Source organism: Cataglyphis hispanica, chromosome 2 (assembly GCF_021464435.1).
Source record: "Cataglyphis hispanica isolate Lineage 1 chromosome 2, ULB_Chis1_1.0, whole genome shotgun sequence".
NCBI classification, from domain to species: Eukaryota; Metazoa; Arthropoda; class Insecta; order Hymenoptera; family Formicidae; genus Cataglyphis; species Cataglyphis hispanica.
In genome coordinates, this window is record NC_065955.1 from 328,665 (window position 1) to 345,393 (window position 16,729).

At 38.0% G+C, this 16,729-nt stretch overlaps 2 protein-coding genes across 17 annotated transcripts; one reads left to right on the forward strand and one right to left on the reverse strand.

Moving 5' to 3' along the window:
- Nucleotides 1-60: 60 nt before the first annotated feature.
- LOC126856061 (liprin-beta-2) lies at nt 61-9,912 on the reverse strand. Of its 12 annotated transcripts, XM_050604296.1 has the most exons (13): nt 9,618-9,912; nt 9,260-9,328; nt 8,303-8,798; nt 7,315-7,650; nt 6,374-6,534; nt 3,275-3,436; nt 3,059-3,190; nt 2,718-2,889; nt 1,937-2,226; nt 1,676-1,852; nt 1,185-1,556; nt 838-1,035; nt 61-441 (listed from the first exon to the last, which is right to left on the reverse strand). In XM_050604296.1, exons 4-12 carry the CDS (start codon nt 7,448-7,450, stop codon nt 877-879), a joined length of 1,761 nt encoding a protein of 586 aa, XP_050460253.1. In that variant the 5' UTR covers nt 7,451-7,650; nt 8,303-8,798; nt 9,260-9,328; nt 9,618-9,912; the 3' UTR covers nt 61-441; nt 838-876. The 12 variants fall into 12 exon arrangements, with proteins under 12 accessions (XP_050460253.1, XP_050460278.1, XP_050460269.1 ...); XM_050604321.1 differs by lacking the exon at nt 8,303-8,798 and having other exon boundaries at nt 7,315-7,456; XM_050604312.1 differs by having other exon boundaries at nt 7,315-7,456; nt 8,698-8,798; nt 9,260-9,912.
- A 26-nt stretch (nt 9,913-9,938) lies between these two features.
- On the forward strand, nt 9,939-16,671 carry LOC126856213 (zinc finger protein ztf-16). Of its 5 annotated transcripts, none has more exons than XM_050604549.1 (6): nt 9,939-10,248; nt 11,382-11,597; nt 11,724-11,955; nt 12,208-12,476; nt 12,583-12,918; nt 13,157-16,671. In XM_050604549.1, the coding sequence occupies exons 2-6, from the start codon at nt 11,422-11,424 to the stop codon at nt 13,617-13,619; spliced, it is 1,476 nt and encodes a 491-aa protein (XP_050460506.1). In that variant the 5' UTR covers nt 9,939-10,248; nt 11,382-11,421; the 3' UTR covers nt 13,620-16,671. The 5 variants fall into 5 exon arrangements, with proteins under 5 accessions (XP_050460506.1, XP_050460470.1, XP_050460497.1 ...); XM_050604513.1 differs by having other exon boundaries at nt 10,098-10,244; XM_050604540.1 differs by having other exon boundaries at nt 10,134-10,244; nt 11,387-11,597.
- Nucleotides 16,672-16,729: the final 58 nt, after the last annotated feature.

Below are 16,729 nucleotides of genomic sequence, written 5' to 3' on the forward strand. Positions count from 1 at the left end.
TCTTATTCTATACATTATTAAAGCTATTAAGAGTGAATAGAAACACATATGAAAAGTAAATACAAATTCAGCATTTTTTATTTCCAATTTGTGTCATATCTATAATTTAATGATTGATAATAAAAATACTTATTCTCTAAAATATGCAATTCAATTTTCAATCATTCAATTTTTTAATTTATCATGTTAATGAGACTGGCGGTGTTGGAGTTAGCTCTGATTATGTATATTTTTATCAAAGTATATGTTTAAATATGATAATTCATGATACGGATAACTGGTCCCGAGTGATTCCGGCGTTTTTTCGTGTTTTGGCAATTGTCTAGATGTATATAAATATTCATTTATTTTTGCACGCCGACATATATATTTATCGCTGTATAATTCCATCCACCATTCATATGCAACCTATAATTTTTCTTTGCCCAGTATCCTCTAGATCTGAAATGTATAATTTCTTTTAGCCAAATAAAACATAATTGTAAATATGTGAAATAAATAATATATGCGAAACAATGAATAATAGCGTCCTATATGCGATTCGATGCTTCCATGATTTAGAAGAAAAAGTATTGTCCATAATGAAGAGATGAATAAAAATTGATAATAAATAAGCTATAATACACTGCAAAATTGTGATATAAGCCGATAAAATTTTAGAGCCAAATAAGGATACGTGTTATCTTTATATTTTTACTTGTTCAAAGCGAGTATGTTACAAAAAAAAAAAAAGATTTTTGCAAAGAAAAATAAGAGTATAATTTTTGTAATTCATAATAGTATAGCCTTATGCTTCAGTAATTCGATTTTTAATATTATTAGTCGAGTTAGACTTACAAATTAGTTTAGATGATTACTCGAATGAAGCTTTAATTGTTAGAATGTGGGTGAGTTCAAGTTAGGGCTGCCCGGTGTTGATGAGGGCGTTGATGGGGTACCTGGTGGCGATGCTTCCAATGGGCAAACCAAATTGCCGAAATCCATCTCATTTTTACTCTTTTTACGCTTCAGCGTGAATTGAGATTTCTTTGGTACCTGATTAAAATTTAACTGTATATTATCTAATATTTTGAAATAGCGATATTAATATTATTAGAATAAAAAATTGTACAATCATAAGAAATTTCATAAGATTATTCTCTCTAATATAAGTATAATGTTAAGTAAAATTCTAAAACGCACACCTTTAACCTGGCGGTAAGCGTTAGCGGAACAAATCCGAGTGTGCTTTCTATCTCTCTCTTATGCTGGACTACTTCTCTGCCGAGGATCTGATTGAAGTGCGTCGTCAAGTGCCTACGAAGTAAAGTCTTTGCTGGCGGAATGCTTAACAATGTTGCGAGCAATTCGGAGGTGAATCGACCTTCGTGGATCATCAAACCGCCGTGTACGCCAGAGCCGCGCATGTTTGGTGCATATTCTGCGAGATCCACAACCCGCAGCCATTCCATCACACGATGATTCGTCCAGAGAGTCACGTTGCTACCATCGGCGCCGTTTCCATTCGCGGATCTTCTTTCCAAATTGTCAAACTCAAAATTCAGGTCTCGTAAAACCTGCAATTTGCTTAAATTAATCTCATTTCGAATACTGATATTTTAAATATAAAAATTATATCGAAGCTTCTGAATAATTAAAATATATTATATAGATAACACATGCGCGCGCAGAGTACCTGAATTCCGCGTCTTAAACTGGCAGCATGCAATTGCGCAGTCACTCCGAGATTCAGTAGGTCCTCCGTGGTCAGTCTGTGCAGAACTCTACCGTCAACTTTTGCGAGATGGAAAGCTTCTTTGTGTTGCGGTAGGCCAATGTCATCCAACCACCGTAACACAGCCCCGTTGTCCATCTGCGGGTTACCAGAAAGGATTCAGTCTGGGATATTTTTCTAATAAAACACGTCAAATCTAAATAAAGCACTTTAAGATGTAACCTTGTCAGAACCGAGAAATCCAGCGCCGTTGCTTCGCTCCGATTCGATGGCGTAAAGGAGCTTTTTCCTGTGTAAGATATTCTTCATGTCCAACTCCTTTTCCAGTTGAACCTGCGTGGCATCAAGCAACTTTGGTCCAGTGGCACCCCATCGCCTCAGTTCGGCAGTATAACATTCCAAACCGAGGCGAGCCAACCAATCGCCGATTTCCTCCATAGTAAGTTCCGCGAGCGGTTTCGACGGCGGCGGTTCCGCATTTGCCTCACAGATCACAATTTTTGCTTCCTCCGCTATAATAATAATATCCGTTTGTATTGTTGACTGTTCGACATTACTTACATATGTATATCTCATGTAATGATATTTATGTTAATCCTTCTCCTGTGTGGCTCAATATGTAACTCTCTAAATAAGTAATATATGTATGATTATAATTTAGCAAACTATATGTTTAATCATCAAATTTTTGAAATAGTACAAAAATGTATTAGATAACAATGATAAAATTAAAATGAGAAAATAGCATATGTTTTTGCATATATTTATGAAAATTGATTGCGGACCGCAAAGAAATTTATAGAAATGATATATGCATTAAACAGTGACAACAAAGTCAAATGCATGCGCGCATTATTAGCCGTGAATGCCTTGCAAGTGAGTTATCTCTCAATGAACATGCTGTTATTATCGATTAATATTTCATGACGATTATGGATCCGTCGTTGAAAAAAAAATCATCTAAATTGTGACACCGCATGCTTAAATAAAGATCGATCGGAACCTAGAATAGGAGCAGACAGGCATCTCGCGGCGATTCCCCTAACAGCCAAGGGTACCGTCGTATGCGCTCCCGAGACTAAATTTGGAACCTTACCAAATGCAACTCCTTTCTTGGATGTCGGTGGCCTAGGAAGACTACTATATTGACCCGTATGTCTGCTAAATCTTTCGCCCTGTAAACGTCAAATTGTTTACTCGGTAATATATTTTCATTATTTATCATAGCATCCCAAAAATTCTATATATATAAATAAATTATTATCTATATATATATATATATATATATATATATATATATATATATATATAATATAAATTATTTAAATACTTATATATACTAACATTTGATAAAGGACTTGTGCTACGCAGTGCCAAATTCTCATGCTCCAAACTAGCTTGCCTGAGTTTCATTTCAGACAAGGAGGTGAGAAGTTCAAGCTTTTGCGTCTCCAGAGCGCTTCTCGATAAAACTTCCTTTAAGATAGATAAACCCTCATTTATTTTAAACTTTATAATGCTCTATAAATACATGATCATGGATACATGATAGGATCCTACCTTCTGCAATGCCTCTTCCATCTGCCTCAAAGTATCTTTCTTCTCCTGAAGCATGCTCTCTAACTCTTGAATCTTACTTGATTGTGCGTCGACTTGCTCAGACAGAACTGACACTTCCATATGCAGCGCTCCGCGTTCGCTTTCCAGTTTTCTCAGTCGTTCCTAAAAAGAAAATTAAACAAAATGGTCGTTTTAATATTCTAATGACAAATTATAATTAATATATTATTCTAGGAAAAGAAGATTGGGAAATAATTCATACGTGTATAGGCACACACATACATTTATAAGTAAAAGTTTTATTTAGGGCTCTCTTTTATATACAGTATACCTCGGTTTTACTATGGTAATTGTTCATGCAAACATCGCTTCCGCAGTGAAACTGCTGCAGCGAGCAATAGTGACGCGGTCTCTCCCTCTCATGGCAGATTAGATCGTTGTGAGACATGGCCCTCTGATCGCGGTCCACTCTACTGCGTAATCTGCGTCGCCTTCTGCCCAGAGAACCGCCACTCGAGTCTATCGGCAGCGATGTCGTGCTGTTTGTCCTATTACCCGTATGCATTCCATGTTCTTTCGCGCACATCGGACCTTGCTGCAGATGACAGATGTGAGGATAATGACCGACGTGTTCCTTAACGGCGTGATGTGTCAACTCGCTGGATACGCTGTCGATTAGCAAAAGGAGATAGAGGCGTGTTTTCTTGACTTTTCTCTCTTGGATGTTATATTATTTATAAAAATAAAAACAGAGTTAAGATATCCTAGAAAAAGTAACGACCTTGTACACGGCGTCGTGCAGAGAGACGAGAAACTTCCCAGATGACTGGCAGACGACGCCGGGCAGATATTAGGCATACCGGATACTGCACAGATATTAGGCATACTCCCTTGAAGCGCTAACATCTTAGCATAGCCGAGTAAGCAAGCCTACAACGATATCATCAATACCTCACGGCGGAAGAGATATCTCTCACTTATTTTTCATATATATTCATTTTTTTCTCACTAATTGATATATTATATATGTATAAATAAAAATATCTTCTTGTCTCTCTCTCTCTCTCTTTCATCTACCTGACATAAGCATTCTTGCGATTGGTAGGCCGTCTGACACGCTATTGTGGGTCTCGTGATTCCTGGTGGATAGTCCTCGACGTAGTCGTCACCCGCGTTGGAATCGGACGATGTGCCCGATGAATCGTAACTCTCTGAGGGCGTCCATCGGCTGTTCCAGAGCTTTATAGTCGACGCCGCGTCCGATGAATCCGATTGCGAACCTGAATATAGATATTACGGATTAAATCCTTTTTTTAATCCGCGAAGTATGCGCGTCGAGGCTTTGAAAGATTCCTCTCGTCCAATACCACCCGCGACGATGGTGAATCTATTTTTCGCACCCGACGTATTTATTCAAACGAAGATTGAAGCAACAGAATCGTACTACTATATACTCGTATCTACCGAGTCAATGAACGTTATGAGCCTTCGACGGTCAGCAGCGCGCGCGGTACGCGGTTAAGGCAATCTATTTCGAGCATATCCCATCAAAAGCGTGACTTCGGTGCCAGCCAGTCAGCCAGTCAGCGAGCCGATTTTAATGTCTAAATGCGAGATTTCTTCGGACATCTGCCAAAAATTTTATCGTGTTTTTTAAATGAAACATACATCGAAAACATGTCGTGATCTCACTCTCACAAAGATCGTACGAGAATCTATTTTTCAAATGCATTTTCAAATTCGATTGAAAGATATTGATTCTAGACATATTTTTGATTCGGATAATGTGTTGATCAGCAGATGAATCTGTGCTTTGATCTCGTCGCAATAATTTTGCATTTTCGTACAATATAGAAATGAGAGAGATAAGAAAAGAGATTGAAGAAAGACCTTTCACTTGTCCCTTATCTTCTTCTTCCATTATCGGGGCGAGGTTTTTTCGTTCCGCAGCGATAATGTCGTTCCATGATGCATTCTCCATGATGAATTTATTTGCGTTTTATTCTTCAAAATCACCGCGTTTCTGTCTTTTAATTAAGCTCAGTATGATGCACATTACGATTTGCTTCAGTCACAAATTTATTATAATAAGCCACGTGTGGAAATATTATCAGGATACTTTTCTCAACAAAAAAAAGAGACACGTCTCTATCGTTTCTTTTTTAATAAACACTTGGTGTAATGTCAACGGATAAACGTATATTGCAGAGTGCACTGGACATCAATAACAACAGGTTCGTAGACAATAAAACGTTATCTCGATGAGATGCACTCTCGCGTTACTAACCACGACGTCGTCTCAGCCGAAACTAAAATTAACGCCATAAAATTCGAGAAGAGCGGGAGCGAGTACGAAAACGAAAAAGAGAGTGAGAGAGAGAGAGAGAAGGGTACAACAATTTATAAATAGATTAATGTCCTCTCTCGTTGTTGCCTACGAACATCGCGGCCATTAGACGGCTCTTCGCAATCCTTGATCCAGCTACTTAGACTCGATAAAAAGAGTAAAAATGACAAACTTTAATCCAAGTAATCCAAGTTACACAGTCAATTAGTATAATCATGCAATAAATAATATATGTTATTCATAATTTTTACAATTATTTTACTGATAAATCTAAAAGTAATAATTATACATAATAACGCGCGTATCGTGATTATTATAAATTTTATATTATACTTACCTCTTTCTCTATTACGAAGGAATACATAGCTTTTGAATATCACGTAGCAAAGGCAAATATCACTTGACAAAAAATGACGGTGATCAAAATCAAATCACGGATTTCTAGCGGCCGATTTTGTTCGCTGAGGCAATCTGTAATTACAATCTAACAAAGTCAAATGTGTCCGGATGTGGACGTACGTGATGTACGACACGTGCGTATTGATATGTAAGTCCGGATGTGAGGTCGCAGTGCCGGATGCACGCGACGAACACCTGTCACACGTGTTCTATGTTAAAACGTACATCCAAAATCGTCGTTTACACATCGCATTTAAAGCAGCCGAGAAAATGTTCGAGTTGTTTTTTGATGGCTTACGGAATAAAATCGACGCGAGAATAGAGCGTACTATTATCTTTGTCTATCCGCTTACCGGTTGCATCCATTGCAACAGGATATCCTCGGTAGCGGCGTCGGGCGGCGGGGGCGGTGACGGCGCGCTCTTTATCGCGGTCACGAGATTCCTCGCCGCCTCCTTCACCGAGTTCTTCCATTCCGAGCTTCCGCTTTCGGTTGAGCTTTCCGCGCAAGCACCTGTAAATATATTTACCATATAAAAAGCTATCGCAATGAATGTTGAGTGAAATTTAAAGAATGAGATGAATCTGTGATATTCAATCTATAATCTGCTCTATTTTAGATATAATATAACCACATCGGTGAAAAAAATTAAAAATATTAACTTATCTAAATTAATTTATTAATTTACATTATTCTTTGTTGGAAAAACAAATTATTTTGTCGATTTTTAATAGCAGTATATAAAACAAAATTGCCAGTATCTATATATGTAAATAAAAAAAAATAAATTATTTTTTTTTAAACAGTCTTTTGTGAAAAAACAATCCTTGTTTTTTCATACATGTATTTTTAACATTTTTAATATCATTAAAGAGTATCGAAATTTCTTAAAATTGGCTTCCTTCATCCATTCGTAATTCACAATTGTGAAAAACACTTTATAAACACTTCTTTTTTAAAAACAATTTTGATGAATTAATGAGATTTTTGTAATAAAAATAATACTAAACAATACAAAATTTGGATAATTTTCAATTAGAAAAATTTTTGTTATGCTAACTGAAAATTATTTGAATCATGCCATATCTTTTAATGTAATTTGCCGCAAAAGTCTCATTAATCTATTAAAATTACTTTTGGAAAAAGATAAATTAAAAACATAAAAATTTTAATTCTTTTTGTATTACACTAAGCAAAAATATATAAAAAAAGAAATAATAATATTATATCGTACAAAATAATTAAAATTATGTCAATATCTACAAATAATATATCCACAAATCTCGATCGTACCGGAAATAATATCATCCATCTGAAGCAGCGCGGCCTCCAGCATCTTGCTCGCCTCGCTCGAGCTCTTCGCCAGGAAGGTTGATTCTCCTGCGTGCGCTGTCGTGCCGTTCCTCTCCTCACCTTTGCCCATCACCATTTAACGCTGCAAAAGGAAGATATCCTTCTTATGTGTTTCTCGAACATCCCTCCGACATACTCCGTATAAATAATGCTATTCGCAGGACTCGAAAATCCAGAAGAGCTATACTAATCGTAACGAGACGAAGCCTCGACCACGCTGATTCATACGATTTTCCAGACGACGTAACTGCACCGTCGTGGGGCAGAATGCACTCGCTAGGACGATAATTGCGTCGATGAGTTTAGGAGCACGTCGTTAAACAGACACGGAAATATGCGGAGATGAAAAAGATATTAAATTACGAGCGGTTTTTTTTTATTCTTTTATTTTATTGCCGTTAAGCCTGGAATAAAATTCCAGGCTTAATGACAATCTATGCGTATATTTGAATCAATTATATTTCATCAAAATATATAAAACAATAGGTATTTATTTTTGATAAAAAACATCAACACTTTAAGATTATATTTTTTTTTGTTATTGTATAATTTCTAGATTATAGAAGTTTATAACAAAAAACATATATAACAAAAAATTATAAGAGATACGGTATAACTAGTTATATAATTTTTGTTGAGAGAGAAAGAGAGTGCTCTTTATTTGTATATGAAATATTATAATTATAATAAAACGGGTAAAAGAGAAATAAGCTTTTTAATCATAAACGTCTCATAAATTCTGAAATTATAATCTTTAAATGCGATATCTTTAAAAGTCGATATTAAACTCATACTTCTGTCGCTTGTAAAAATATCTAACAGAAAAATTTTGAGTTTCTTAAAAATTAGATTTGGAATATTGATTTTTTCTTAGATTAAAAAATTGCATAGTTATAGGAAATCGAGAATAGAGATATATAGCGCTTACATTGTGACGAGTTTACAAGATTGATCCCAGAAACACTTTACATATCCAGAGCGACATTCTTATCAGCGATAAGAGGCACATGATGAATTTGCGTTGCGACGATCGATCGCGGAAAAAAACATTAGCAAGAGAGAAAGAGAGAGAGAAAGAGAGAAAAAACGAGACGCGAGGAGAGAGATCGAAACGTCATGAGATGAACGTTTGTCCCCGATCTTACCGTGTCGTTTCATGATAACGACGATAAGAACACCGAAGAACCGGATTACTATTAATAAAACAACAAACGATATTGCGCGCGAAAGTAACGTGCGAGCAACGATCAACAGGTATCGAAGAGCAACGCCCAAACACTTTGCCACCATAACGTGCACTCCATCTCTCTGTCCCTTACTCACCGTCTCCGCCCTCTCTCTCTCTCTCTTTCTCTCTCTTTCTGTCATTCTTTCTTTCTCTTCATCTTCCTTTTCGCTTCGTTTCCCTTTCCTCGCGGACGAAACTGCATCAAATGCATATAAATAATTCTGTTCTACAAAAATTTATCCACCAAATCTCCTTTCCATATATACTTATTTTTATAAATGTATATATAAATTTATATATTATTTTTTATATTTTTAATTTTTATAAAGAGCACGAATCATAATCTTTATCTCAAATTTTATTCATCTCAAACCCATTCATTTATTTTGTTTATAGTGATATCTTTACTCTCTATTAGAGTAAAGAAAAAAAGCGGCGAAAAAAATGGAAGCTTCATTATATAAATATAAGTATGTGTGAGAGTGCAGTGATTTATTAATAAATGGATCTATGCAATATTTCCAATTTACAAATTACTTCTACGAGAATTACTATCACTTTTTCATGTAAATAGAATGACTTTTATGGAAAAAGTATCCCAACAATAATGAAATAGTTCTAAATAGTAAAAATATGCGATGTATGAAATTTAGATACCTGTTTACGCTTATCAGGAACTATCAATTTGCGGATGTGTCGTACATCCGACAAACATTGATAAAAGTACTGAAATCCGAAAGAGAATATCAATTTACATCAGGTGCAACGATTTCTTCGCATCTTGCGCGCAGCACAATTATGTCGCAAAAGAGTCAACAAACAACACGATGACGCGCACTCATCCGAAAGGAAATCGAAATGAGGTTAGTTTCGTGATCGATGCACCGACGTGAAATTCGCGTATTATCGTAATTCAAAAATAGGTTGAACTACTTTATTGATAATTGAGCACACTTTTTGAAATTAAGATTCATGCGAGTCGAGATAAAGATTACCGCAAATCGAGGACCATTACCGTCGCGGCGATGGGATTCGTGATTCTACGCGTAAACACTCGAGATAGCGAGATGACAGATGACGTTTGACAAGTGCGTTTGACAGTCGCGCGCTACCAATCACGAGTCGCGAGGTTATGTTCGAGGCACGTGCGCGCGCGCAGTTTCGACCTGAACGAAGTTGCATCCGTCGCAAACTTTGCCCGTTGTTGAACTTGTCGACCCGCGTCCCGGTGCGCGTCGACGGCGTCGGCGCAAACCGTTCGCGGTCGGTGCCGTGTCGTATCTTGTATCGTTGTCGTAGCGATAGCGACGCACCGTTGGCAGCAGTGCCGATCACGAGCGACGAGAATATCGTGTTGTATATAAACGTAAACGAATACCGGTCTCGCGTCTCGCGCTTCCGTTACACTTTATACTCGTGTGCCTATACCATCGCGCGAGTGTCGCGGGAACGGAGGGACAGGGAAGGGGAAGGGGGGGGGGAGAAAAAGTACGAAGGTATATCGGTGAGAGATGCGTGGTGGTGCGTCGTTGCGGTGATCGTAGTATCGGCGGGCGGGTGTGCGCGCGCGCGAGAGAGAGAGAGGAACGAGATTCCGTCGTGGCGCCCGGACAAGGTGCTCCCGCAGGCCTCTCCGTGGAATGTGAGTAAGTGGTCCACGTGAGAGAGATATTCCGTTGACCCGCCCTTCCTTCCTCTCTACCTTTATCCGTATCTTTTTTTCCCCCTTCTTTTCGTTCCTCCCGTCGCAAGTCCCCCTCCTCCCCCTCCCTCTTCATCGCCGTCGCCGTCGCCGTCGCGTGCGCGACCGCCAGAGACTTTCCGCGGAAAAACCGCGAAAACTACGTCACGAGTGACGGATTCGGTCGAAACTGGGACAAAGTGCAGTGCACTCTGGCATTGCGCTTTACCACCAGGTGTTTCTATGCCGTAATCTTCCCAGGATTGGGTAATACTCGTACCGTTGCGCCTCGCTCTCTCGAATAACCCGGAGTTACATTCTCTCCGTCTTTCTCTCCGTCTGTCGCGCGCGTATCGCGAATTGCTCCAACTGACAGCGCACCTGACAGAGAGACACGGGTATCGACGACGGAGAGAGAGCTGACGGCTGACGAGTAAAGGAGGCATCGAACGCACAAAAGACTCCCGTACGTGATAAATACGCGATACGAAAACCTCATGGCACGTGACGAAAACAATCTTGTTTTTTTTTTCTTTTTGCACAACACGACATGCGAAAAATCTAAGAGCATTCTAAGAGAATTCAGCAAATATTTTTTCACAAATGCATTACGACAATTATTATACGACAATGACAACGACGTCGACGACGACGACGACGATGACGATGACGATGACGATGACGATGAAGTGTCCACGAGCATGGTGCTGACAATAAACAAAATGACGTTATGTAGGACACGACGATGTTGGGTGCGCTCGAGCGACGTTCGCTTTTTTGACGAGTCTCCTCCCGTTCGCTCGAGTTCGTGAAATATGGAATGCGATCGATTCTTACGCGTAGTTCTTTTTGATATATAAATCTGTCGAACGTTTTCGAACGAGATAGCGGGAGACATTTAAATAAGACTTTGATTTTATGACAGATTCTTTAAATAGGCCATGATGTTTGAACAGCTAATAGTGTGTGTGTGTCTACCTTTAAGTGAATTCTTTGACATTTGAAGAGTCTAGAAATACGACATGAATTTCGTGCCAAATAGGCATGTGCGTGTGCTATCTGTGAGTAAATAATCGACTAATTTGCTTGTCGTCCTAGGTTAGATGACGGATTCAGTATAGCCCTTCCGCTTGATAACATGTCAGATGGGGTTGATGGTGGTGGTGGGGAAAACGAGGTAGACTCTCATTCCTCTTCGCATGCCGAGGCTGGAGACTCTTCTAATCACAGAGAGGAAGAGACGTTAGATCCTGATAACGAGGCAGCACTCAATACCAATTATGATAGTAGCGACGGAGCTGTTCCTGCATTTAGGTGAGATTCAAATTGTGATTTTATCATCCAGCCACAATGTTGACAACAACAGTTACAATAAAATATAATTTTTCATTGATGAAAGTATTCTAATCTTAGGAAATATATATTTGCTTAATTCCACAGATGTGATAGGTGTGATAATTATGAAACTATAAACAAGACAGCTTTCTCCGCTCATCAAGATCAATGTCTGGCAAGCGGCGAGGCCGGAGAGAGTGCTGAAGGTATAGAAGGGGCAGAGAATGAAGGAGATGGGGAAGAGGGCCATTCAGGGATGAGGTCACACAGAAAGATGTTTGAATGCGATGTCTGTAATATGAAATTTTCAAATGGAGCTAACATGAGACGGCATAAAGTGAGTATGAGAAGATTACATGACATAAAGATCTATTGTGTAATACGCATGTTACACGTTAAATTGATCAATATGTCAGGAGAAGAATTTTGACAGGCATGAATCTGTAAGTGTAACAGCTATTTGAAATAAAAGTATATATATATAATTCTCTTAAATAAAATATCTTTTTTATGTAAAATGATAATTTTCTACATTTACCATGCATTTATCAATAAACAATTGATCTATTTTGTCATTTATCTCTTTTAGATGAGGCATACAGGCGTAAAACCGTACGAATGTCGGGTATGTCAGAAGAGATTCTTTCGGAAAGACCATCTTGCGGAACACTTTACAACACATTCAAAGACTTTGCCATACCATTGCCCGATATGTAACCGTGGTTTTCAAAGGCAGATCGCGATGCGCGCTCATTTTCAGAACGAACATGTCGGTCAGCACGATATGGTCAAATCGTGTCCTCTCTGCAACTACCGTGCAGCGACTATGAAATGTCTTAGATTGCACTTCTTTAATAGGTGAGTTATGTGTGAATTTCACGAATTAGAATAGTTGAAGAAAAAAAAACATTGTACTTTCTTTCTCTTTTCTTCATTTTATGTACGTTTCTTTTTTTATTCACAGACATGGAATAGATTTAGATAATCCAGGACCAAATAGCTCTACATCCTTAATGAATAGTTGCACATCCGGAGAAGCAATGCCTTCGGCACCTCTATCCGATAGCGGGGACAGCACTGGCAATCGTTCGACCGACAATGCTACGCCTCCTATGCATTTTCTCACGCCTCACGTGGAGATATCCATTCCTTACCCCGAACAGGCTGCCAATCAGCGAAATTCGAGTCCTGCGCCATTGAACGGAGACAGTCCCAATAGCCCGCAGAGCGCCGATAGCAATAGCAACGCGCCGAGCAGTAGTCATCATCAATTAGCTATAAATAGTAGCACCATTCATAGGTAAGTATTTAAAGAATAGCGAGATTTATTAATTTTTATCATAACGATCAATATGCGCCTTAAACATTGAAAATTATTTATCAAAACCTTTACAATAAAACCTACGCGTTGTGTCAGCTTTAATCTCGATCATATTTTAATCTATAGACACTAGTGTATGCTTAAAATAAAATAGAAAACATCAACAATTGTATTCTACGCGAATTATTTGATCGCGAAATATTGATTTTTTTCTCAGAAACGTAGGCGGGGGTGACGAAGCGATTACACCATCGATTTCTCTGATACCCATCAAACAGGAACCGAATAGCAACGGTATGGACGATAGTGGGGCGACGTCGAGCAACCTGTCGTTACCATCGCTGATCAAAGTATCGCCGTTGAAGTCGCTGTTGCGCGACGATTTACGCCGTAAGCTTTCCACCAATTCTGCCAATAACAACAACAACAGCAATAACAGTGGCTGCGGCGGCGCCAATCCGCATTCGAGGGGTGAACCACCCACCTCGACTAGGCCGGATCCACGCACGAGCGGACTCCAATGTACTCACTGTCGCATTACATTTCCGGATCAGACGTTATATTTTCTTCACAAAGGTTGTCACAGCGAGAGTAATCCGTGGAAGTGCAATATTTGCGGGGAGCAGTGCTGTAATCTGTACCAATTCAACTCGCATTTACTGAGCAAGAGTCATCAGTAGCTGGGAAGAGAAGATAGAAAGAGAGGTACTTGCGACTAAAATTCGTCTTTACTCTTTTCGTTTCTTCTTTTCTCCTCCCACTTCTTTGCTGAACGAAAGAAAATGGCAGGGGAATCGGTACGTATGTAGTACGTACGTTCAGTGTTCATTAGTATGAAAGTGCAAATATTTTTTGCGATATGTCCAGGCATACTCTTAATCATAAAATACTTTCGTAAATCGGAAGAATGCGCCCGTCCCTCTTTCCGCTGAAGCATAACGGCCAGTCAATCGTAAATTATAAATTTAAAATTATTTTTAAAATTTGAGGAAGAGTATGTCTGTTCTCTCAGAAAATAATGTACAAAGCGCGACAAATTGTGCCTTTTCTTTAAAAGAGAAAGAAAATTTCGAGAAAGAAAAAAGAAATTGCCAACACATACTCGTCCATCATGCTGTTATATTGTACGAACTATCCGTCCATAGGGCTTTATTGAGATATTCCGAGCTCTATCATTAGTCTTAAATTAGTGAAATAAGTATAGAAACGCACGACAAAGCTCGTCGCGGATTGCCCTGTCGATAATTGTGAGAAATAAAATTATATATATGTATATATATATATATATATATAGCTGCGCGTTGTACTTTGTCGAGAAAGAAATTATAAAATTTCTGATAAATAGAAATTATCTAGTTCGTCTATGCGATTTGAATGCTTGAAATAAACGCGACGACATGAATATCTAGTATATATATTTTAGAGGAAAAAGAAACGCGTTTATTATTGTTCCAAAGCAAGCCCTTTGAAAGGCAAAAGAAAATAAAGTAGCTAAAACTGTACACACGCACTTGAAAGATATACGTATCGAATTTATAGCACAAGAACGACACCGTACTGATAATAAAAAAATTTACTCTTGTATGAATTTAGAATTTTTTTGGAAAAGATGATTAGGTTGTCAAGACAAATTTGAAAAATCTGAAAACGTCATATTAGTCGGAAGTCGACATCGAGTACATCCCTTATCGATACACTTGGATACCGATGGATTACGATAATACTTCGTTGATTATGATACAGTGTCGCTTCGAGGTATTATTCGGTTAATCTTTTTTTTTTTAATAGAAATGTGTCGCGTTTGTTGCATCAGCGAAATCAATATAAAATTGAGAGATGAAAAATGTACAGGGCACAAATGAGCTAAGCTGGACATGCGTTATTAATTATTAAAATACGAAAGGAGCAAGTTCGAGAGATGTGACTTTCAGCTGAAAAGTCGTACTGTACCGAGCAGACAGATATCTCGATGTCGATCTGATTTGGCCGAGGTCATTTCTCTCCATCTTTCGCCTTTGATTTGATAAATATTTTATATATAAATATTTGTACAGAAAAAAAAAGAAAGTATTAGAGGAGAGAAAGCACGAAAGGAGAAAATCGAGATAGCAAATATATATATAGTATATATAGAATACATCTACATGTATGTGTATACATATACATATATATGTACATGCATAGAGTCACACAGCACAGACACACAGATATCTGTACACACACGGATATTATATATACATACATATTGTATATATATAATTATACCGTTTCAAAAAGACGGAGAGATATACATATACATACACTGCGAACACAAACCCACATACACTACTGTAAATGGTTATAGTTATTTAAAATAACTATTCTGTATATCGCGTAGTATTTAATACGATCATATAATTATTTATTAGAGTCTAATTAATTTATTATTGCTTTGCATTCCACAAGAGAACCGAGACCACGGGACTATAGAATTAAATAAGCGAATATATAATAGAGTTAACGGTGCTTTTATAACAAAACCGATCGCGTTAATATAGTAATTTAATGGGCAAACTTTTACGAGTTAAAAAAAAAAGAATGAGATCCATCGGACAGATCTCGCAAATAAAAGTGGGTATACATTGAGCAAACAAACAATAAATGCGAATTTTCAAACATTCGTTGTTTGTTTCTTTTCGCATTGTATCTAACATTTATTGTGGGTTGTTTTTTTTTTATTCACACTGCACATAAATTTTCTTTATTGTATCACCTCATGAGCGATAGATACAAACGCTAACCGAAGATTCTGTTTGTAATCATTACACATATTTTCCGAACTTTAACAGCGAACATTCACATTCGTTATTCGTTAGCTTAGTGTATACCCAGCTTAAAACGAATGCAATGTACACGAATTATCTCTTTGATCGATATACGTATTAAGAGCTGTCGCGAAACTACCACTATTTTGTATGCAAGGCACGTATATTCATTATTATTACTAGAACACGTTCGTCATCCACACTTTCGATCCTTATTAAAGCATCATTGACGTACAAATCTTTTTAGATACCTTTACAAAAAAAAAAAAAAATGCGCGCGCGCGCATTCGTCGTACTCTCGCGCGGGTCCTCGGGAGCGAAGTCGTGAACAAAAAAAAGTGCCTGATTGGAAGTAACGTCTCATCGAGAACGAAAGAGAATTGTGTGTATTTGTGTGGGAGGAGAGGGAAGGAAAAACGAAGGGATATGATCCAAAAGGGAAGGAAAGAGGCCAGAGACGCAATTGTCGAAAATATATGGACCAGGAGCGTGTGTGTTAACCCGTGTTCACCGTATGTGCTTACCGCTTTAGCGTATATAGCGATGCCTTTACACTGTGATCACGTTTACAAAGAAAAAAAATAGTCTTAAAGCTAGAAGATAGACGTAAAGGTATTATATCTTAGGGCAAGCGAGAGTACGACGAGAGAGGCGCATGGCCTCGGGAGAGTATGTGGTAAGACGGATGTTATAGGTACCGCATCCTGATCCACCCGCACCTTCCCCTTTCGATTATCCTTTCCCCTCCTTCCCTCCTCCTTCACACTTATTTATATGACATACGAATAAAGATATATTTAAATCGATAAGAGAATGGAATAGAAAAAGAAAAAAAATATTGTTGATGTTACTACGGTGTAATGGGTACAATCTAAATACATGAACATTATGTATATAAGGAATAGAATGGAGAAATTTTTTTATCATATGTCGTTACGTCTTATTCTCTTTCTTGCTCACCAATTTCCTTCACATAAAAGATCAAA